This window comes from Crinia signifera, chromosome 1 (assembly GCF_055691185.1).
Source record: "Crinia signifera chromosome 1, ASM5569118v1, whole genome shotgun sequence".
Classification (NCBI taxonomy): Eukaryota; Metazoa; Chordata; class Amphibia; order Anura; family Myobatrachidae; genus Crinia; species Crinia signifera.
The window spans coordinates 242,431,132-242,455,768 of NC_139217.1; the positions used below are offsets into that span (position 1 = coordinate 242,431,132).

Genomic DNA, 24,637 nt, shown 5'->3' on the forward strand with positions numbered 1-24,637 from the left:
TTCTATACAGAACTTCAAAATGGGCTCTTAAGACTCACCTCTTCAACAAACCCAGCAAACTGTCCTCCTAACCTTCTGTTCCTCGCCCTGTCCACCCCTCCTGTGTCGCCCCTGTCTGTCTGCCCCTCTTCTTTAGAATGTAAGCTCTCATGAGCAGGGACCTCTTACCTCATGTGCTTATCCTTTCTTACGTCAGTAGTCTTCGACTGCACCAAAGCTCGCTGTTTGCTGCCACCTGGATACTTATGTTGCAGCAATCGGCTGATGTTCCTATAATCATTTACTTGTCCTGTATTATCTTCAACTGTAAGTCACTGTTTTCCGGTTTAGATTATGTGTACTCTGTAATTGGGGGCTGCAGTACCCTTGTGGCGCCATATCAATAAAGGATAATAATAGCAATAATAATAATACTTTCCCATGTGCATAGTTTTATATCTCAATGTATTATATTTCAGAGTTCCATGCCACCATTTCTCACAAAATCACTTCATGTTTTTTTTTATTATGGATTCCCTTACAAATATTTGTGTCGGTAGCAAGAGTAAATAGTTTTCTTGTAGACCACCAATAACTACATCCAACAAAATAAGAATCAGTAGTTACTCCATTAGATAACATCCCTTCCTCTAATCTTTCACCATTAAAGCAGTTTCAAGTTGTCTTGCTGTAAATATAAAATAAGATATATGCATTGCTTCACCCTCATCACTTTAGTTACATAAAAAAATGGCTCTACATTTGTTTGACATGATCTTCAAGCAGATGTTTACCAATCATGTGAGATTAACAAAAGATGACCTACAATAGTTCTGATATTTTTCTTTAGTTTGGCAGAGGAAGAAACAAAGGTGTTCTGCTGGGGACAGTTATGCCTGATCATTGTAGGCTTGTTCCTGGTCTAGGTTATGCAGGACAGGTTTGATGGCCGTTCGACCACCATTTCCAGACACCGGAGCCAACCTGTAGAGTACAGTGCAGCTACCACTGCTGTAAATGCTACACATACACAGCGACCGGGACCCATCATAGCGGCAGTTGAGACCCAGCCTGCCAGAGAACAAAAAGAGGAGTGGCAGGGGATTTGCAGTTTATCTTAATACTCAGCCTCTGAGCAGTAAAATAAAAACACTACATATCCCATGAGTTATTGCGGCCTGTACAAAGATGGCTGTCGCTGGAGCAGGACCTGGAACACAGGAAAAATTTGTTCATTGCATGCATTGTATGGAGCCAGCCCAGACAATCTAATAAACAAATCAGGCAGATGCACTACATCTCTTCATCTGCATAGCCTTGCAATGCATCAGTAAAAGGACTGCTGATGAAATATTGGGCTAAAAGCTGATATAGTCTTTTCTCCTTAACACTGGCAAGTCTAATCATTGATCAATGAATATAGGCTACTAGCCATTTTTCACGGCCTACATGTAAAGAAGCCAATCTTGAAAACTATTCACCATTTGATCTACAGGACCGGTGTCCAAGGTACTTGAAGCAGCCTCAGATTCCTTACTATCGCACTTGCTTATAGTGATCTGTAAATTATGGACTATTAACTGCACAAATGGGGCTGCTCTCTTCTGAGCAGCTCCCAGTGCTATGAACGCCATCCTCTGTCGGCGAATAGGGAATGCGCATGTCAGAGACACTTGCATGTCCCATTCTCAGCAATTTACGCGTAAACGTTTGAGATTCTAGCACGTCCATGTCCTTGAGGGGCTAACGGAAAACGTTTAGAACGTCCCCATCTGTACCTAGAATATCCCTGAACTCATCTGGGGGTCGAGCTTCAAGCTTTGTAGTTCCAACTCTATGGAACCCTGTTCTCTGCACAGTTTGAGAGCCCTCCACTCTAGAAGTATTCAACAACAGAAGACTTACCTATTTACTCAAGCATTATAGCACAAAATACAAAACAAGCTAAACCGTTGATATTTGTGAAAAAGGCAAATGTAAAAGCACTTTGAGTCCTCGTGGAGCTATATAAATAAGAATATTACTATTGCTTAAACTAAATGTTATAACTGGGTACCGAAATATGGGCTTTATAACCATACACCCCCCTCTCTCCCCAACATATGGATACTGTGTTCCCACTGAAACCATGGCCAGGAGCATTTTCAAAGGTACTTTATTCTTTTTTAAAAAGTCAAACATTTATTTTACATTTCTCCTTTTTTTGCACAGACATTCAAAAACATTAACAAAAAATAAACAAAAATAAAAAAGGATAAGGGTCTGGATAAGTTGTTCCCTTTGTACACTTCAGATAAGGCCCCAGTGTAAACAATTGTCCCTCTCAAACCAATCCACAAGCAGTTATAATAAAAATCTGCAGTTTTTACAGCTCTCACTATTGGGGGAGGGCGGCAAAAAAAAAAAAAAAATGAAGAGGAAGAGGAACTACTTCATGCCAACATTACAATACAGATCATGCAAACATTGGAATCCCTCTCGAAGGAATAAAGGGGGGAAAAAAAGTTTGCAGTGCAGAAATGTCTTCATATACATTTACATGTCAGGCCTCCTCTGCACCGTATGTAGAAAAAAAGAGGACGTAAACTCTTTAGAAACAATGTTCATCTGAAAATACACTCAGTGGAAAAATCAGTCGAAAGCTGCACTGTGGTGAGATCGGTAACTCCACAAGTTCATTTGGTGAAATATTTTTTCGCTTCGTGTTACGAAAGTGAAAGTTTCCCTTAGAACGGAGCAATGGATACACTTTTCCCAAATAGGTGTGTTGAGGCCTCTTCCTGGCTCAGGTAAAACAGCCGTTCTACTTGTAATTTTCTATGTGAACAGTCCACACAGACTTAGAAATGAAAAAGCTATGTGGTAAAGACGGACAGAGTTTGGTATTTTTGCTTTGTAAAACAGAAGTGAAAACCCTTCAGGATGTCACACAGCATGGTGAATTGTGCAGTGTGAAATGAAGTTACTACAAACATAGTGCAAATCCATCCTCACTTAGGTTCTGGTTTGTCTTGCAGCAGTGGTATTATGGACTCCCACGCTGTAAGGCACTAATGAGAAAGAAAAATAAAGCCGTTTTAGACAATGCAAGGACTACAGGTTATACTCGCAATCCTTTCAGACAGCCATTAATTTAAAATAAGAATACATTTCCAAAAAATATAGCATAAGATTAAGTATTCTGGAATATATATTCGGTATCTCTTGGTCCCTTTATCAAAGTGCAAATGGTTTGCAATTTGATAAAGGGACCACGAGGTTCCGAAACGTTGGTGAGAAGTTGCCTACAGTGTCTTAATTTGTAAGCCATACACCCAGACACAACTTCAAATTTATTGTGACAACAAAAGCACTGTGTGGTAAGAACCAGGTTCCAATAGATACATAATCAAAAATCATGCTCTAGACCAGGCATTCCCAACCACGGTCCTCAAGGCACACCAACAGTGCAGGTTTTAGCGATTTCCAGGCTTCAGCACAGATGGTTTAATCAGAATCCCTCAGATACTAATTAAGTAACCTGTGCTGAAGCCTGGATATCTACAAAACCTGCACTGTTGGTGTGCCTTGAGGACCGTGGTTGGGAATGCCTGCTCTAGACCTTTTAACGGATGCATATCAGTGATTTATATTTGAGATTCCATTTATTATTACTCATATTGGAAAATGTGTGGACTTTGTGATCCTAAAGGGAGGTGGAATATAATATAGACTATCAATCCTTATGCATAAGTGTGAAATTGTGCATACCAACAGTGGAACTCAACGTATGTTGGCTTATATAACCACCCCAAATGTTACTTTGTATGTGTGGTGAAAAGGGATTTTCTACAAGCGTTTTTTTACCTGACAATCCTGTGAAGAAAAATAAACAATTATTGGAAAAACATCTCCTACTTACTTCACTGGATGTGGATCTTGCAAGAGTGCATTTGGACGTTGTTATAGGCATTAACCACTACAGTGCACTCAATTGTCCAGACAATTATTTTCTTTTTAATTAATCAAAATTGACTTACCTAAATCTGTTAAAAGTGATCATTTTGCTATTGTATTTCCATCAGGTGTGACTTTGTCTGTATTTTTTTTTGCCAAACTATTTCAAGCCAACAATATGCCCTTTATACTTTCCATTAAGCTTTGCATATTGTACTTTAAAGCTTTTATTTACATATAAATTTGGCTTTTATCTTTAGTTAGGACACCACTAAACCACCATGTTAATATGAATATTAACCTTGTAAGCCACATCCCCTATATCTAGCCTGCAATTAAAACACACAGAATCAGAGAATAATAATAATAATAATAATAATAATAATAAAGAGCAGTGTTCCATAGTGCGTTTATTAAAACATTTATAAAAGTTTCCAAAGCCAAACAAGTGTTGCTTCACACAACCGTAGTGATATCAGCAGAGTTTTCGGTACTCTTTACCTAGCACGGCGCCCACGATTTTTATCGTGGGCATCGCAGGTAAAAAAATCGCGGCCATTGAATGCACTAAAAATCGGGTGCGACGCGACCGACGCGATGCCCGCGATTTCCCATAGGGAACAATGTTAAATGTCTCAATTGACCCGATTTTTCTGTTCAATGCCTCAATTGACCCGATTTTTCCATAGGAAACAATGTTAAATGGCCCACAGAGGCCAAATAGCCACCCTGAAGTGTGAAATGGCCCCCACAATTGTTAACGCCACACCAAGATCAACGTGAACCCGAAGCGTGGCGAGCGGCGGCGGTACGCGTCCTACGACCTTTTCATACCCCCACTATCCACGTCGGCGTGGAGTTGAGAACAGAATAGTGTGGCGAGCGCAGCGAGCCACCGAGCCCGAAGCGTGGCGAGCGCAGCGAGCCCCGCGAGGGGACGCGGATACCTTCACAGGTAAACGCGTCCCTTCGCGGGCTTCACAGGTATCCGCGTCCGCTCGCCACGCTTCGGGCTCAGTGGCTCGCTGCGCTCGCCACACTATTCTATTCTCAACTCCACGCCGACGTGGATAGTGGGGGCATGAAAAGGTCGTAGGACGCGTACCGCCGCCGCTCGCCACGCTTTGGGTTCACGTTGATCGTGGGGTGGCGTTAACAATTGTGGGGGCCATTTCACACTTCAGGGGGCCTATTTGGCCTCTGTGGGCCATTTAACATTGTTTCCTATGGAAAAATCGGGTCAATTAAGGCATTGAACAGGAAAATCGGGTCAATTGAGACATTTAACATTGTTCCCTATGGAAAATCGCGGGCATCGCGTCGCACCCGATTTTTTAGTGCATTCAATGCCCGCGATGGGCGCCGTACTAAGTAAAGAGTACCGAGTTTTCTGTGTATCCCACACAGGTTGAAGGATTGGTTATACCATCACAGAAGGACATAGACTAGGATAGAAATAGAAATATACAGGAAAATGTATCTTTTACCTTCTCATAGTACTGGATGTTTTTGTCAGCCATTCCCATAAGTAGTTGACGAAAATCCTGTGTCTTGTTATTCTGCCACCTTTCCATGTCTGCCTTCAAATCTGCATTAAAACATTCCACTTTGTCTTGGCACTTCTCTACCTCTGTGGGCACCTGAGAGTTTGTGAAAAAGCGAAACAAAATCTTTACAGCCAAAATGCTTAAATCCAAGACCTTTAAAAAGGGTCTAACATTGTATGTGTAATTTAGACCGTACAATAGGTTGCTGAAATACTTTTTCTATTTTGCACTGCCTACTTACATGCTTACAGATTGAAATCTATATGCATTTTACTCACCAAAAAATATTCTTTACAGCATTGTTTTTGAACTACTTGCATAAAGATAAACCAGTATATTTTTTAATTAGAATCCTCTTCCCCCAGAAGTTCTCCTATATCAGGGAGAGAATTATCTCCCCCCAAAAATAGGTCGAGGGGATGCTACCCACTACTTGAATATAGACAAACACCCACAAAGAAAAAGTAGTATCTTGAGGGTGCACTGAGGACCAAATGATTTTTTACATAAAAATTAACTTGAGGGTGCAAGAGGGTTTATGTAAAAAATCATTTGGTCCTCAGGTGCACCCTCAAGATAATGTTTTCTTTGTGGGGGTTTAAATAAAAAAAAAAAAAAAAGGTACTTGTGTAGTTTCACGGCAGCAGGCTAAATTACGTTTTCAACGTAGGCTAAGCCACATTGTCAGCGTAGCCCAACGGCTACCTAGAAGTCCCCCCGGAAGCCCTGCGTAGTCACCGTACTGTCCCCGGAAGCTGCAGCTCTATCCCCGGTGAGCGCCTCACACAGCGCCGGTAACCTCTGGATCCCCAGCGCTGATGGACCCTGGCGGAGAGGCGCTCCATCTTTCTGAGACACACTAGCATCTCAGACGCTTGTGCGTCTCAGTAATTCTTGCGGCAGGGTACGGCAACCATGCCTGTGTCCGCTTCAGGGAGACGGACAGGGTTAGGGGGGGTGCGGTGCGCAAGTGCGTCTCATGCACAATAAAGGACGCATTTGCTACATGTTACATACTGGCAAATGCCTCCATTTCAAACCCCCACTATCCACACCAGCCCGAAGCGTGGTGAGCGCAGTGAGCACTGCGAGGGGACGCGATACGCGTCCTCCTGACCTGTTCATACCTCCACTATCCACGTCGGCGTGGAGTCGATTTTAGAAAGTGTGGCGTGAGCCCAAAGCATGGCGAGCACAGCGGGCAGACATGGATAGTGGGGGTGTTTCAGGAACACATACACACCTGTCATGTCAGGCAGGTTAAAATGGGCAATGGTTCCCACATAATGTAATAAGCGCTGACTGACTACGCTAACTGTGTAACACTGCGCTAACTACATAAGCTACATAAGCTCCGGCTGGCCGCTAACGGGCAGGAACACTACGCTGATACTGACAGGGACGCTGACCACGGGAATACTACGCTGATACTGACAGGGATGCTGACCACGGGAATACTACGCTGATTCTGACAGGGACGCTACGCTGACTACGTAACTGCCGCCATGAAACTACAGAAGTACCAAAAAAAGAATATAAAACAACATGGCCACTTTCCTGACGTAGCCAGTTATTTACTTCTGTCTTTTTTGGGGTCCCTTTTCCTTCATTCAAATTATTTTATGCTTTAATTGGCTGACAGCTAGCCCTTGCTTCAACCTGCAAAATGTCTGGATAAACATTAATTTTGTTGGCACATTACAGTCCTGAGGCATCAAAGCAGTAGCAAACCAGTATGTTCCTTTTATCATACTTGACAGTTTGGATGAAGGTTTGATGCTGTCTTTTTTTCTCCACACTCTGGGGTAGATTTATGAAGCAGTGATAAAGTGCCTGGTACTTTATCACCGGCCAATCAGCTCCTGACTGTAAAGTTACAGGTTGGGTTTAAATAGGAGCCGATTGGTCGGTGATAAATTACCAGGCACTGTATCACTTCTCCTCCCTTATCACTGCTTCATAAAACTACGCCTCTGTTCTTTCCAAACACCTCGACTTTTGCTTCACCGATTTACAGTATATTTTACAGGTGGAACATCCACATTATCTTTAGCAACTTCAGACAAGCCGCATCATTTGTCTGGACAACAATGGCTTCTTCTGTGGTCTTTCGCGAACACTCAGTATTTTTCTTAAGCTCTTTGAACATTCTGTGCTGTGCTCTAAAGCTGGGTACACACAAGCTGTACCAACGATGTCTATAGTGAGGGGACCTGACTGTTGTACCACATCGGCAATTGCACACACACACTTACCAATGCCTGCAGCGAAAAGTGGCTGCAGGGGTGATGGAGGACATTGCCAAAAACCCATGGCCACATGCATCGTTAATAATATAGTGCGTACACACTATACAATATGCACAAGAAAATCATTAACTACTACAGGTTGAGTATCCCGTATCCGAATATCCGTTATCCAAATTATTCCGAAAACCATACATTCCAGAAAGTGCAAAAAAAAATTGTTTTTGCTAAAAACTCACTGGGGACATTTGTAGCAGCACTGCTGAGGACATGATATGTAACTGGCACTATATATGTACAAGAAAATGATTGCTTGACATTCAAATTCAATATCTGAGATATGAAACAAAATTTGTTTCATGTTTTGAAATCTTGATTTTTGAACAAATAAAATATATTTGTGTGCATTTCATGTGTTTGATGTGTTTATACAGCATAAATGCAAGATACTTCAAAATACATCATTGAAATATTAAAAGGTACTTATGTAGTAACTGGGCTGCCGATTTCTAAATCGGGTCGGATCGGGAGATCGCATCGCATCGCATGCGACCATGCGATTCGATGCGATGCGATGCGATGCGATGACCCGATTTTTCCATAGGAATCAATGTTAAAATGGACTGAGTCCATTTTAACATGGAATTCAATGGGAAAAATGGGTCCTTTTCATACCCCTACTATCCAAGTGGGCATGGAGTTGGATATAAACCTGTGGCGAGCGTAGCGAGCCACCGAGCCCGAAGCGTGGCGAGCGAAGCGAGCCCCGCGAGGGGACGAATACCGTCCCCTCGCGGGGCTCGCTTCGCTCGCCACGCTTCGGGCTCGGTGGCTCGCTACGCTCGCCACAGGTTTATATCCAACTCCATGCCCACTTGGATAGTAGGGGTATGAAAAGGACCCATTTTTCCATAGGAATCATTTTAACATTGATTCCTATGGAAAAATCGGGTCATCGCATCCGATATCGGATGCGATATCGGATGCGATGCGATGCGATATCGCATCGCATCGCATCTGATTGTATGCCTTAACTTAAGGCATACAATCAAAAAATCGGCAGCCCAGTTACTACATAAGTACCTATTAAAATATTCCGAAATACGGAATAATCCGTTATCCAAAATTCTCCTGGTCCCGAGCATTTTGGATACGGGATACTCAACCTGTATAGTTATCATGCATCATTCAGTGACGTCATCACCAACAGGCAGGTCCTTTGGCTATACCGTTAAATTGACCTGTATGTTCAGAAGTCATCAATCATCAATAACGACACGCGGAACTGCCTATAGGTAACGATATTGAATGTACACACTAGACGATATGGTGATCAATATCACTCAGAAGGCCCTGTCGGAGCAATATTGTGAACAATATCCTCTAGTGTATATGGGGCTTTAATTACTATTTAAAACTTTGACATTAAAAACACAAATAGAAGGAAATTTAAAAAAAACCCTAAAAACTATGAAATCTAAAACTCACATTGCTATTAAACACTTAAGAATTGAAATGCAAAACACTCACTCCAGTTTTTTCTTCTCTTTTCAATGCTGCAGCTTCCAATTTGACTTCATATTCTGCTTGTACTTGATCCCTTTTCTTCAGTACATTCTAGGAATATATTTAAAACAGTCACTAGTAATTCACTTAGGGCTAGCAGTTTTGTCAAGAAATGTATCAACATCATAGTCATGAAAGTAAAATGGATCAGTTTGCCATTTTTTTATGTAAATAAAAAAACTATTTTGAACATAGGTTTTTCCTATGTTTGCCCTGTCTACCCTTCCGGTGTCACCCCTGTCTGTCTGCCCCTCCTCTTTAGAATGTAAGCTCTCACGAGCAGGGACCTCTTACCTGTGCTTATCCTTTCTTACCTGTGCTTATCCTTTCTTACTTCAGTAGTCTTCGACTGCACCAAAGCATTCTGTTTGCTGCCACCTGGATACTTATGTTGCAGCAATTGGCTGATATACCTATAATCATTTACCCTCTATTTGTTCTGTATTGTCTTCAACTGTAAATTACTGGGGGGTTTTTTCTTCCCTGTTTGATTATGTGTACTCTGTAACTGGGCACTGCGGAACCCTTGTGATGCCATTTAAATAAAGGATAACAACAACAACAACAACAACAACATGTGCAGGTCACTACATGGGACAAGTATCTGAACTAATCAGTTTACACTCAGAAGCAAATTTACGAATGTTTGCTCTTGCATTCGACACACACACACACAACTTCCTTATGTATTCCTGTTGGACAAAACATATCACATGCAAGACGCTCCAGTGGTATCTCTAATTTTGGTTTGCGTACACTTGGTGGGGTGCCTGTGCATAATTTGAATCTATTATTTTGTACATTACAATATTAATTTAATTGATTTTTATTCTGTTTTCAAACAGTAAAGGTGCGTACACATGGGGGAGATATATTGCTCAGCGTCTCCTTTTCATCGGCAACCGGAGATGGTCGCTGATGAAAGGGAACCTCTGCTGGCACTGCCCCAGAGGTAATCAGCAAGCTCCTGCGACCAGCGATTAGAAAGGGGCTGAAAACGGGAGCGTGCACCCGGAACACTACCATCACTGGCAATATGGTCGCCAGCGCCCATATTTCCAGCGATATCAGCCCATATCGCCCCCGTGTGTACACGGCCTATGCTAGTAAGTGGGGATCTTTTAGTTGTCTATGTACCAATATTTTAATACAAATACACAAAAAAATAAATCCAAAATTTACCAAAATCAAAGTCAAACATTTGTTAATATACCCCTCAATGTCTTACGGCTTACATTATCATTTTTGTTGTAATGCAAAAGAGCAAGCAGGGCTCAGGCATGAGTACACCAAATCGTCACCTCTTACCACTGTTGGACTATCCAGACTGAAATTACACTAAAGTAATTTAATCTGTGCAAAACTTTACTTCATTAAGGTTTAAATAGTAGTTCACAAGGTACAAGAATAAATTTAAACTAGGACAACAGGATGGGTTACTTTCAACTTTGACCCTAATACGCATGTGGTAACTGGTAATTATTGCAATGTAGTGGGTTACGGTAATCAGGAATTCATGGCTGTTTCTCCACAATCCACTGGTTTTGCCGCCACGCCCCCTTTTCGACACTCAACAGGCAGAACATTGAACTCCGCATGTCGAGTTGCAGGTGAGCTGGCCGAAAACTGACAGGATTTGGAATGTCGGCACGTTCCAACAGTCTGAATTCCGAATCAAATGACCCCCCCAGTCAAATATAAAGCTATCTCTCAAGCCATATAAAGGGAGCAATAGATTTTCATCAAATGCACATATATGCTCAAGTCAGCTTACCTTCATTGATTCAGAGTATAGGATATACTCTCTTAGAACTGGCAAGAAGTCTTCTGTCATGTCTTCTGTTAGCTCCTCCAGTGCCGTGCTGCAATTTCCAATACAGGCAGACACTCCCTCCAGGGGCTCACGTAACTCTCCTTCTAGAGCGCTCCAAGTAGAATAGACAGGCCCGTACTCTCGAAGCTCCACCAGGTACTCTGATACAGAACATGCAGTCTTTTTAGACAGAGAGCGCTGTGATTATTGTTCCAACCAAGTGATGCGTTTTTACTTTATGCATGTATTCAAATCATATGGGAAAATATCCAGTGGTAGCCAACCCTAGCCCTCGAGAGCTACCAACAGTTCACATTTTCCAGACAACCTAGCTGCTGCACAGCTGCACTCATTAATCACTGACACATTTTAAAAGATACACAGATGGAGCTAATTAGCTCACTTGTGATTCTGTGAGGAGACCTGCAAAACATGCACTGTTGGTAGCTCGCGAGGACTAGGGTTGGCTACCCCAGGAAAATATCATTAACAATAGCACATTTGGTTTATGGCCTTTTTATTTGCTGTAATCAATTGTACGATGTTAAATAGCTTGTAGTTACATCACCACATTACAAAGGACTACTAGCTTTTCTTGAATAACTAAATTGTAACTTTGAGAAGTCTATATCTGCTGTGATATAATATGAAAGAGGTCTTCACTTATCAGGACAACTACTTCCAGTGTAGTGCCATTTGAACATTCTATACCTGTCATATAATGCAGTGTGTGTCTGGCCAATTCTCAGATACAGAATCCACAGAAATCCGGGATGAAAAGCATTTACTTTGTGGAAAATTCCTACACCTTTTTATTACAATATTAACAATTCACATAGCTCCTATGTCGACAGCTTGTCTCTCTAAGTCAAACAGTTCACTCGCCACAACTCAGTATCACATTGTGGGAAACCTTACATCAATCATCATCAACCTTACATGGTTGAGCACAGACTTTCACATTTGTGTCCGGGACAAATGACCTTGTTCCTTTATCTATCTTTGAGCATTTGGGTAAAACACAGCTCCTTAATGAGGAAAAATGCTCTACAATCTAGAACTGTGCTGCAGTCCTTATTGCAGATTTTACACATTAAGTTGTTTTTCAACATGAAAGAATAAGGTTGATACACACTGGGTGACTGAGCTGAAAGCCGCTCAAAACAGCGATGTTAGCAGTCATCGCTGTCCATACACGCTGGGCATAGTTGTCCAGCGTGTATGGACCTTAACAGGTCACAATACATACATCTTGTGTTCTTTGCTTTACATGTGTCTTTTTCCAAGTATTATTCCTGCTTTATACCATTCAGTTAATTCACATTTGTAAAATGACATTTTACTAATGTAAATTAACTGAATGGCATAAAGCAGGACTAATACTTGTAAAAAACAGACACATTTGATATTAAGAAGAATGTTTAAAAACAGACATATATAAATAATAAAACATCCCTACAGGTGGGTGGATACATTTGGAAAATATACTACCTTGGACTCATCACCTCTCAAAAAAGCATGCCTTCGTTTTGGAAAATAGAGACCACTGCTACCCCTTGCTCATCCACAAATCACTGCAGATTGCCAATCACCTGATGTCTGCAGCTGCTTTGCGGTCAATGTTGCAGGACCCATAATAGAGGTTCTGCACCTGTAAACCGGTACATTGCTACAGATGTCCCCCCTCTCAGCTTATACATGATGCATATGTAGTGCAGTAAGCTCACGAACAGGAGCGCCGTTGCATGAGCCAGTGACGCAGGTGAGTTCTAGGTGGGATCAGTTGCAGCGTTGCATGGCTTTTCTTACACATGAGTATGCATCATGTGTACAGTAAGAAGGAACATGTGTACTTTGTTTGTCAGAGCAACAGAACATTTTGGTGTGTCAGATCCAGGCTCAGCACAAAAAAAAGTTAACAGAAATCGGTTTTCATCCATGTTACCAAAACCTTGTTGACTAGTGTAACCTTTCCCCACAATAGCCTATTTATTCTTTCTAAACTCCTGATCCAGAATTTGTCTATGCCGTAACTATAGGTGGAGTCCGAACTTACCGATGCTGGCGGCTCTGGCCCTTCTGCATGATGTAATGACTACATGCACTCAGGGGGCGGGGGCGTCACAGAGTGCACTTACAGGACACCATTTGTTATTATTTAATTGTACATTTTTATGGCTGCATGTTTAGATTAACATAAAGCTGGGTGTTATTAAAAAGTGCAATCTAAAAATAGGATGTGTAGTATCTGTAGTTCCAAAGTGCTGAATTTTGTTTACAGTGTTTCAAAACACTCCATTAAGTGCAAATTCAAGTGGTTGAATAGCAACCCAAAGACTGTTATACCCCTTTCACATTGCAAATGCTGGGTCGCACCCATAATTTGAACACTGGTCCATCCTGGGAGCGACCCGACATTTGCAAGGTGAGCTCCCTACAGAAAGGGGGCAAAGCACTGCCAGGGAATCGGGGCGGGGAAGGAAGCAGCACTTTGAGCCGGGGCTGCGTTGTCCCTACAGTGCGAACGGGGTCGCTCAACTCGGGTTACACGTTCACACTGCACAGCAAACTAGGTCCACCCTGGGATTAACCCTTCTTTTAACCAGGGTCATATTAATGGAAACTGGCTTTTTCAAAAAGTCCTTTCACACCACACAGTGACCCGGGTGAAGGTCTAGGATGCATTTAGAATAAAAAAAAATATTTTTTATGCTTCTTAATCATTACATAAATCTTACAAATATGATAAATTACATTTTATATGCTAATGCATTTGTTAAATGTGGGTCCAAAATTATTTTTAATAATTACCCAGAACATACCTACTTCCTCTTTGATAATACGTTGTGCTATCCTGTCAATGGTTCCAAGCTTTAGTGCAAATGTGTCCAAGTATTCTCCTATTGCTGAAAATTCCACTGGACGATTTCTCAATTTGTAACCGCTAGTCACATACCGTACAGATTCCCCCATCTTGGAAAGCAGTGTAATACCCTGCTTTTTGTAACTGTTCAGATCCTACAACATATACAAATAATACCAGATTCATATACAGATTTATTGTCAAGCATTAGAAGATAAAATTATACCACTGTACACTTGAGAGGCCAGGTTTTTGACAACTTGATTGAGTGTTTTTGCAGAGATGCTTGAAAGTCACAGACCACCAATCAACTACAGGTTTACGGCCCAACCGCAGATGCTTAATGACAAAGCAAGGTCTTGGAATAACTCCAAGAGGTCCATTCTTTTCAAAGTGCAGTATATAATCATAACAAAACATAATACATCAAAGCACTAACATCTATGACTCTTGGTTGAGACGACTTTTGTTTAAATCTGTAACCAGTGGAACCTGTTACCATATTTCTACAAAAGTATACCAAGAACAAAAAGCTATCAGGTAAAAGTATCTGCTCATTAAACACATTTAACAAATGTTTTCTGTGCATAACTGCAATTATATATGGTAACATAGCAATGAAGGCTAAAAAGACGCTAATACAGAGAGTTCAACCTATTTGACTTGTAAATACGGACTTGAGTAAGTCATATCTATAGGATTCCCTTAGTGGCCAAAAATGCATACAGTTTTGATTTAAATTAATTAACAGTAGTTGCTGTAATTACCCCCACCGGCAATGAGTTCCAGAATATTACTGCTCTAATGGTGAAGAATCCTCTTCTTAATTCAGTTAGGAATTTGTTTGGCTCGAGCCTCAGTACATGACTGCGTGTCCTAATTATAGGCCTGTTAGTGAACAAGTCATCTCCCAGTTCCATATGATTCCCAATCCTGTATTTGAACATACTAATCATATCACATCTTAACCTCCGTTTCTCCGGTGAAAACATATTCAGCCTGGTTAACCCTATATTGTATTCTAGTGTGACCTTTTACTAGCTTAGTTGCCCTTCTCTGTCTGTGTTCCATTTCATTTATATCCTTTTTAAGGTGCGGTGCCCAAAACTGAACACAATATTCCAAGTGTGGTCTCACCAATGCCTTGTAAAGAGGCACTATCACATTCGCATCCCTTGAATCCATTCCCTTTAAATGCATGCCAGTGTCCGGTTTGCTTTTGCTGCTGCACTTGACCAGTGTGCACTATTACCCAATGTTTCATCTAGGATGACCCCCAAGTCCTTCTCTACAGCAGAGTTCCCTATAATAACTCCATTTAGCCTATAAGTAGCTTGTTCATTTTTGTTCCCATAATGAAATACTTTTCATTTATCAGCGTTAAACTGCATTGTGCAGTTTAATAAAGTCACTTTGTAGCGTATCCACATCCTAATTTCCTTACTAAATTTTGTGTCGTCCGCAAATATTTAAATTTTGCTCACTAGGTCACTTTCTATATCATTAATGAATATATTAAACAAGGTGGGTCCCCCTATCTAGGGGTCGTCCCTATTCCATAGAAAGAGTGTGTTGTGCCGTGGCATTTTAATGCTGGCGATGGTATCTGAATTTGCACACTTTGGGGGCTGATATCAAACCGACTTCGCACAAAAGTGTTCGGAGCCCTATGAGGCAATCACTTTTATGTGACTCGCGATTGCCATAAAGTGCAGTCCCCGCACGCAAAGTGTGCTAATGTTTACAAATATACAACACAACATATTTACATTAAACAAATACTCCCAGGTCTACAAGGCTTTGCTATATGAAAATGGGTGCATTGAAGTTCAACCAATGGGGGTGATTCTGGTTGGTTTGTAAAAGCAAACTCTTTATTTAATGGACAAAACCAGGTGCATTGCAGGTGGGGCTGATGTAACATGTGCAGAGAGAGTTACATTTGGGTGGGGTGTGTTCAAACTGAAATCTAAAGTGCAGTGTGAAGGTGCCCATACGTTACAATTATTGTAAACAATATCGCATCTGTTTTGTGATGAGATGAGATCTAGTACAAAAAGTGCTGCACATTTGTACTTTTTGTACTAGATCTCATCGCAAAACCGAGATGCAATATTGTATACAATAATTGTAACGTGTATGGGCACCTTAAGAATAAGGCTGGTTTCACACACTCAGGCTCCTGCCGGACGGCGAAATCCTGCACGGCCAGGAAGCCGTGCCACACTCAGTAGTTGTGAATGGACACTATTGTGTCCATTCACACGGAATGGCCCGGCCGCACGGTTGCAGCCGGACGCCGCCTCTGGAAGGGACGGCTGCCGGGCTGTGGCCATCCCCTCCATGATAATCTACTGTGTGCGCCACCGCTCCCTGGCCGTGCGGGTTTTCGCCGTCCGGCAGTAGCCGGAGTGTGTGAAACCAGCCTAAAGCAGCCAGTATTTACCCGGCACAGAAACAGAATTGTAACTCTCTCTGCACAGGTTACATCATCCCCACCTGCAGTGCATATGGTTTTGTCCATTAAAGAGTTTGCTTTTGCAAAATAACTAGAATCACCCCCAATATGTGGAACAGCTAAACATGTTAAGTATTTGTATTACTTATAATACTAACTTTGGCAGTGAGAAAGACTTTGAAGTGTTCATTGAAGGAGAGAACTGGATGATCTGCAATCCTCTTCAGAAACTTGTCTAAAGCCCTTCTCCTGGTCTCTACAAACTCTTCTGAAAAACGATCAACTACACCCTTCACCACAAATTTCTCAGGGAGAGGCTGAAACGAAAACAGACAAGCATATTTATGTGTAACAGACATCCATATACTTCATAGTAACAAAGGCTACCACCATCTTTTGTGGTCTATATTTAAGCCAAGTAAACCCAAGTCTTATTTGTACCCACAGACTAAAAGCCCTAGTCTGGCTTCTACATATTGCTAGATGTACTGTAAAAGTGTGTATAAAACTAGCTTTACAGAAAAGTCCCCCATATAGCATAGCAAGTTAGTGTGAGACTGGTCACTGCTGAAACCAATATAACAACTTGTACAATCCCTCACCCCACCTGCCTGCACATGGTAAGACTCGCTTAACGAAAAAAAAATACAACAATAAATAATTTTTGGTGAAATATACAACTACAGATGTGAGCCATACATCCAAGCTCAATATGCCATGCAGTGGAAGACGCTTGGCGCGAGTGACCTGAATAGTTCAGTGCAACAAGTTTGAATTTGCTGTTGCTGCACTGTAGCATTTCATATCCGGATTGATACACACAGATAGCAAATTAATCAGTAGTGTCTCCTGGTGCGTACTAGTCACATTGAATTGCAAATAAGATGTATTTTCAGATAGCATATCACGCAACCCGGTGTACAAAGAGAGGCTGTTTGTCGTAACTGCTGTATATAATGTACAGTGTAAGGATACCTTTGTCTTGCAATGCTTTAAAGTTAAATAAACCTTGATTTAATACTGAATAAAGAAATCTTGATTTAAAAATGTATGATCTGGTCTCATCATGGTGGCCTGATCTGCCTCCCTATAGATTGATTTCAGATTAGTTATAGATGCCTCATGTCAAAAGGAATGTAGCACCCTTTTGATTCATAGGCACGGAGCCCATACAAAAAGCAGTTTTATTAAAGCAATTCTCTGTGTTTGCACTGCTGGTTAAACAGCTTGCTAAATTTCAGGGAATCTGAAATTATACTGGCAGCAAGAAGGGGTGGGTCCAACTTCTGTGGGACAGGTCTCTATAAGGGCCCAACAGGGAATTTTCTACTACCCCCTGGGCCAGCCTGAAATGTATTCTGCACTACAAATGAAAAACATTACCAATGGGATCACATTTAAATCCAAAATAAAACAAACAGCTAGGCCATAAAGTATTGCTTTTTATATGTTTTACTGATACAACTTGCCTTTAGTACATACATTTGTATTCTAATGACATCCCCAAAAAAGGTTTATAAAGTCTGTAGATCATCCTTTGTGTTTGCATCTGCATCTCAGAATTAAATCCAATTTTCTAATCTTGCACCATATAGATTCCAGTACAATATACAGGTGACAAATACATTTTCATCCACAAATGTAATGTCGGGCCTTTAACTTTGTAAAATCAGTCAACATAAGCTCAGATCTCTAAAGTGACTTCCTCTGCATCCAATGAACCAGTAGTATAGTACCTACGGGAATGAAGTGAGTGGGCTGGGTGTCTTCGAGTTTAAGCCTCAACCAGTCAAAGTCCTGATACCGTCGACGTATGGAATACTCTGGGAGTTCAAACTCTGCTCGTGTTGTCTGGAAAATGAAAGAAAAGAAAAAAAAAACAGCGAACATTTATTATAACATAACAAATGAAGCCTTACTCTCTAAAATAAATAAGAATAAAAAAAATAAAATAAATAAATCTTCCAATGAAAGAAAATGAAGATAACAGTATAATGCTGTAATTCCAACATCGTTAAAAGCGCATAAAATTAATAGGGAAAATACTTTTCTTTCATTTAAATAATGCACACATAGTGCAATGCTTAGGAAGTATTCAATGCCAATATTTTCCAGAATAACGAAATAGCGGTAGTATCCTCAAAGAATAGATGGAGTTTGCATTCCATCTATTCAATGTTATTCCTTTTTCCCTCCGATTTTCAGAATCAATCCTAAACTAGGAAAAAACGAAGTGTATTTGCGAATCTACACCAGTGCATCTATTATTTTTTGTAAATATTAGCTGTTTTTATATAAGTATTTTGACTTCCATAGGGCACCAAGGGTAATATAAAGTATACCAAAAGGGCGATCACAATACACACTCAATAGTTTAGTATCTCTTACATACAGGGCTCAAAGGCATTTTCAAAAAAGAAAACTGTACGAACCTTCAGCTTATTTCGTTTTACATGCCACTGTTCCTACCTCAACGAGGTTTGTTTCTCACAAATCTAGCATAACACAACCAGAACACATTGAAACTTTAAATTCTGATTTCATAGGAATCCACCATCCATGTTTTTAGCCATCAAGATGATAAACAACAAATTTGCTGATCAAACTTCTGGCCCTGTGTCAGTCCACCTACATACATTTGGTGGATGGGATGGATTCAAACTGAAATACCAGGATGCTAGACTATCAGGCCTATATTAGTTATAATATTTGGCTAGTATCCAGTTGATGGGTCAATAGTAAATAGGTTGACTACTATTGATCAACAGGCAAAAGGTTGATACATGAAACAGGTCACAATTTTCAAAAAGTTAAACCCATCAAAAGATCAGCAGGTTAATGGTCAACACAGTAGTCGACATGAGTTTTTCATGATTATTGTTTTAATTTACTTTCTTATTCACGATCCAAGTGGACATAGAGTTAGATTATAACAGTGCCCGAAGCATGCCAAGCTATTGCCTGTTGACCCATAGTGGATGACCTATTGACTGTAGAAGTAATAATGCACTCCCATTTGTCCAATGCTATATTTACTCAGAAAGGCATATTATTGTCATTGAGTGTTTGAAAATCTATCTATGTAACAATCTTTAACAGCCAAGTAACATTTCTATAGACCGGCAGTGCATGGTACATAATTAGGGTGTAGTAACTTTGTAGTGCCGTTACAATGTGCATACACAAGAATGGCAGGACAAAGGCTAGGGCCATGTCATAATACAGGGTTACCCACTTCACTGCAGAGGGCTCTGGAGTGCGTTATACTGCTCTGAATGAGACTCATTTTAAAACTACAGATAATTCAAATGGTGCACTAGTCATTTATATGAACCATTTATGTGCAGGTTATCAGACATTACAATGTATATGCCTACTGAACATTTATTGTAGAGATGTGCAGGTTCGGTTTTACTTGGTTCTCAGATCCAGATATTATTGGCTATCAGCTGTCACAAGTTTTGGATAGCCAATAAGGATTTGAGACCAGAGTAAAACTGAACCAGAACATCTCTAATTTATAGCACCACCTTTCAGCAAATTTATGAAATAAACATTTTTATTTAGGAGATGACAAGTGCATAATTTGAATTATCTGTAGCTTAAATGGTCTCATTCATTTGTAATGCCAGTGGAGTCTTTTAAAGTTATACAAAGAGGTAAAAAAAAACAAAAAAACATAGAACCCTAGATGTGTAGATTAGTTGTAATGTACCTAATAAGCTCCAGGAGATCCAACATATCTCTTGTTAAGCTTTTTTTTCTACCAAAAACATGACAAGGACACACTGGGAGACTGTGCTAAGTAGTATGGTATGCAACTGTGTATGGGTGCATGCGATTGGTTCTCCGAATCTGTATATGAAGTGCTACAATGTAGCAGTCACAACTCCCCCCCCCCCTCACCAAATACCGTTGTGCTTCATATATAGACTCCATCACACACAGATATACAAGTGTCATATATCAAACTAATCAGCACAGACCCTTGGTGCGTATAAGTCACATTGAGCTGCATCTACAGTAAGATGCACTTTCAAGCCAGGTATCTTGCACTAGTTCTGTATTAAAAATGAGATATATGTTGACTCATTTGTACTTGTATAGTGACTTTGGGGGATATTCAATAGGAAAAAGGCAGTGACGAGAAAGCCCTTCAATAGCGACGAAAACTGCCACAATTGAATAGTCGGAGATCAGATTGTAACAAATTGAATACCACCCTTATTACTTTTATAAACCATTATAGTGTTCATTCTAGCACCCGCCATATTTGTGTTGCTGTGGTGTTTCTAGCACGGGTCTGGTTTGCATATCAGTGCTGATATACAGACCACACTGTGCTAGAAGAACTACAGCAGACAGCGACACCCCAGGCAGGGAAGAGGAACTGCATGGGTTTTCAAATATGGCGGGTGCTAGAATGAACACTACAATTGTGTACATTAGCCCATTGGTGTAGTATAGTACACCTACCATTCTGAAATGCAAAATAGGTTTAGAAGATTATTTTATACTAGTAAGCCCGCTCGAAGCAAAAGCTTTGAAAGCTGGTTGCCTCTGTGGGAGAAAGAGCTGTCGTTTCACTCTCTGCCAACAGATGGCAGTGTTTCAGAGACACTAGGCATTCTATATCTATCTAGCTAGCTATCCATCCATCTACACACACAGTAGATGATACACTTAAATACCATAAAAAGGTGTATGATCTGAATTGGAGGATTACATCAGTTATGCTCAATTACGGTCTTCCATTTTTTCCAAGACAATTACCTTGGTCATAACACGGTAAGTTATGTAAGTTTCCATAGTGCACACATGTTTCTTTGGATCATCAACTGTAACAAAGAGGTCCCTTGTCTCCCCATCCATATCATCATCAAGCTGCAGCCTGTTCAGAAGGGAGGATGAAGATGCTGGACTAGAAGTATCTGCAGGGGTACCATTAGGCAAACTGAGGTCCTAAAATTGCAAAAAAAAAAAAAAAAAGATGCTACATTTTATTAAATGCTTCTGCCTTGTAAATTACTACATTATCTTTAACATATCCTCTGAAAATAAAACACAGTATACTAATGGATTTAAGGGAGGAATTAGCTTCCCCTCTACATTATATCTCTGATAATTCACTATCATCAGGAAAGGTACCAAAAGACTGGAGAATAGCAGAGGTAGTGCCATTATTAAAAAAAGGAAAAAAAGGAGGATCCCGCTAATTACAGACCTGTTAGTTTAACATCAATAGTGGGTACACTATTTGAAGGATTTCTAGAGATGGTATCAGGAATATTTAGACCTTCATAGTTTACTCAGTAATAACCAGCATGGGTTCGTGAAAAATCGTTCATGCCAAACTAATCTACTTGGTTTCTATGAAGAGGTTAGCAAAAACCTTGATAATGGAAATGCTGTACATGTGATTTTCCTAGATTTTGCTAAAGCCTTCGACACAGTACCACAAGAGGTTGATAAATAAAATGGAGGACATGGGATTAGGGGCAAATATCTGTAGATGGGTAGGGAACTGGCTGTGTAATAGAGAACAAAGAGTGGTCGTGAACAGTGCCGTATCAAATATGATACCAGTATTAAGTGGAGTACCACAGGGTTTGGTTCTTGGGCCCATTTTATTTAACATTTTTATTAACGATATTGGGATGGGGTTACTCAGCAATGTATCCATCTTTGCAGACGATACAAAACTGAGCAGAGTTATTAAATCATCAGAAGATGTCACCACGCTTCAAAATGATCTTGTCAATCTAGATGAGTTGGCAAAAAAGTGGAAGATGAGGTTCAATGTTAACAAATGCAAGGTCATGAACCTTGGGAGACATAACCAGTGTGCTGGTTATAACCTAAGCGGGGATGAATTGGGTAAATCAGTACTCGAAAAGGATCTAGGAGTCCAAATAGACAACAAACTGGGATGTAGTGCTCAATGTAATATAGCAATAAAAAAGGCCAACAAAATTCTTGCATGTATTAAAAGGGGCATGGAAACTAGGGACTCAAAAGTAATTATGCCTCTGTACAAATCATTGGTTAGACCGCACCTCGAATACGCAGTGCAGTTCTGGGCTCCGCACTTTAAAAAGGACATCATAGAATTAGAAAAAATCCGAAGAAGAGCAACAAAGCTTATTAGGGGAATGGAGATTTTAAGCTATGAGGAAAGATTAAACAATTTGGGACTATTTACACTAGAGAAAAGACGTTTAAGGGGGGGGGGGGGGGGGGGATATGCTCAACTCATAAATATATTAGGGGCCAATATAAGGAACTGTCAAACACCCTTTTTACTGCTAGACCGGAATCTCGGACGCGAGGGCACGAGTTTAGATTAGAAGAAAAAAGATTTTGTTCATCTATAAGAAAAAATTTATTTACAGTCAGAGCAGTCAAACTTTGGAACTCTCTTCCTGGAGAAGTGGTGTCGGCAGACACTATAAATATGTTTAAAATAAGGTTGGATAAACATTTATTGGTTAAAAACATCCATGGGTACGAATAAGTAACATAATCTGTCTTTAAAATATCAGAACATACAGTACAACAAGTGATAAGCTACTATAAACATAGGTTGAACTAGATGGACGCAAGTCTTTATTATTCAGCCTCACCTACTATGTAACTATGTAGTAATTAGCGCTCATCTAGATAATGTAACAATTCCACAATTATTTTTCACATTATTTTTCAGAAAGTCACAACATAAAGGAAGCACTGGAGTAAACATGAAACATTGTATGCAGAAATGGAGTGTAGCTATACAGGAAACGTTCTTGAGTAATCTATTACCCAATCATACTTCCATACACAACTACCTGAGAATGTCTATACATACTGGATAACCCCAGTTTTACACTGGAGCAAAAAAAATAATAAAATGAATGAAGCCTCTGACTAGTATAGCGGTTCCCAAACTTTTTTTTAAATCAAGGCGCCCTGGAGTATCAACATTTTTTCACAGCACGCCTAGGTCAAAGGTTTATTAATAAGTAAAAAAATAAATATATAATAATAAATACATTGTGTTTATATGCCATTCACGAGTAGGAGTGTGGTCAGAGACAGAATGCGCTTCTATTTGGCCAAAATGTCTAGATACGCAACTGAATGTGTGGTGGTAATATCTTACCACATGCATGTAGCGTCCAGATAGAGAGATATTTATATATATATATATATATATATATATATATATATATATATATATATATATATATATACACACACACATACATATATATAATCTTCAGTGACAGCACCCTGCTCTAAAAAAAAAAAATCCTAGAGTGAACACTACATTACTGGACAAAGGCTAGTTCTACACAGCGCCTATGGTTGTGCATGAGAATCAGCCTGCCATACAGCAACTGACAAAAAGATGTGTAAACTAGCAGCAGGCGTTCAATTGAATCTGTCCCTATACATGTCAGGTCTCAGCTGACCCGTATGAGAACAGAAGACTGAACACAAGTAGGTCATACATTGGGGGAGGAAGTGTTTGATTACAGCAGAATTTGAAATTCTTATTGACATTATAAACCTGCAAAACCATACCCAAAGAAACGTCTTCTATGCAGAATAATTTGGAAAGATTTCATACATAACTAAGAATAAGCCATAAAAGATATTATGTTTTCCTTCTTATAAGTCTATGACCTTACTATATTTAAAAGGTACTTCTGAAAACATATCGGACATAAAATTTTTTTATTAAATCAGGTTATAATTATTCCAGGAATTGTAGCATTTAAACATAATTGAAAGCAACTAATACTACCTGTATTACAGAAAATATATATTACTAGTAAGCCAGCTGAAAGCAAAAGCTTCGAAAGCTAGTCTGCTATCTTCTGTTTGTGCCTGTGTGAAAAAGCTGTAATTTCACTCTCTGCCAGCAGATGGCAGTGTTTCAGAGACTCTCGGACACTAGACATATATGATGATACAGATGTACAATAAGGTTTTCCTTTGTTTGTATCCAAATGTCCATCATGAGATGATAACAGCAACATTGAAAGTAAACCCTTATCTAGGTATTAAGCCTAATGACTGGTTACACTGTTTTTTCTGGTTAACGGAAAGTTCAGCAGAGTATTGACGTGGTGATATTACATGTGATTGGAAGAAACATTCAATTTAGAAAAGCTAATTTGACCTTACTAAAAGTAGGAATTATTTCACTCATATGTTCTAGAATTGTCTTAGAATTACTCTACA

The 24,637-nt window shown here is 40.0% G+C and overlaps 1 protein-coding gene across 2 annotated transcripts in view; it reads right to left on the minus strand.

Annotated features, from left to right (window-relative positions):
• Window positions 1-2,118: 2,118 nt before the first annotated feature.
• SNX30 (sorting nexin family member 30) overlaps window positions 2,119-24,637 on the minus strand; it is a 34,572-nt gene continuing 12,053 nt past the window's right edge. Inside the window, exons 2-9 of one of the 2 annotated variants that reach the window (XM_083179467.1) lie at window positions 21,182-21,370; window positions 18,149-18,259; window positions 16,567-16,725; window positions 13,914-14,105; window positions 11,049-11,267; window positions 9,239-9,325; window positions 5,403-5,555; window positions 2,119-3,029 (exon numbers count right to left, since the gene is read on the minus strand). In XM_083179467.1, the coding sequence (XP_083035593.1) occupies window positions 2,970-3,029; window positions 5,403-5,555; window positions 9,239-9,325; window positions 11,049-11,267; window positions 13,914-14,105; window positions 16,567-16,725; window positions 18,149-18,259; window positions 21,182-21,370 (1,170 nt within the window). In that variant the 3' untranslated portion in view covers window positions 2,119-2,969. Of the gene's footprint in view, window positions 3,030-5,402; window positions 5,556-9,238; window positions 9,326-11,048; window positions 11,268-13,909; window positions 14,106-16,566; window positions 16,726-18,148; window positions 18,260-21,181; window positions 21,371-24,637 lie in introns of both variants that reach the window. The other variant, XM_083179468.1, reaches the window with a different exon arrangement.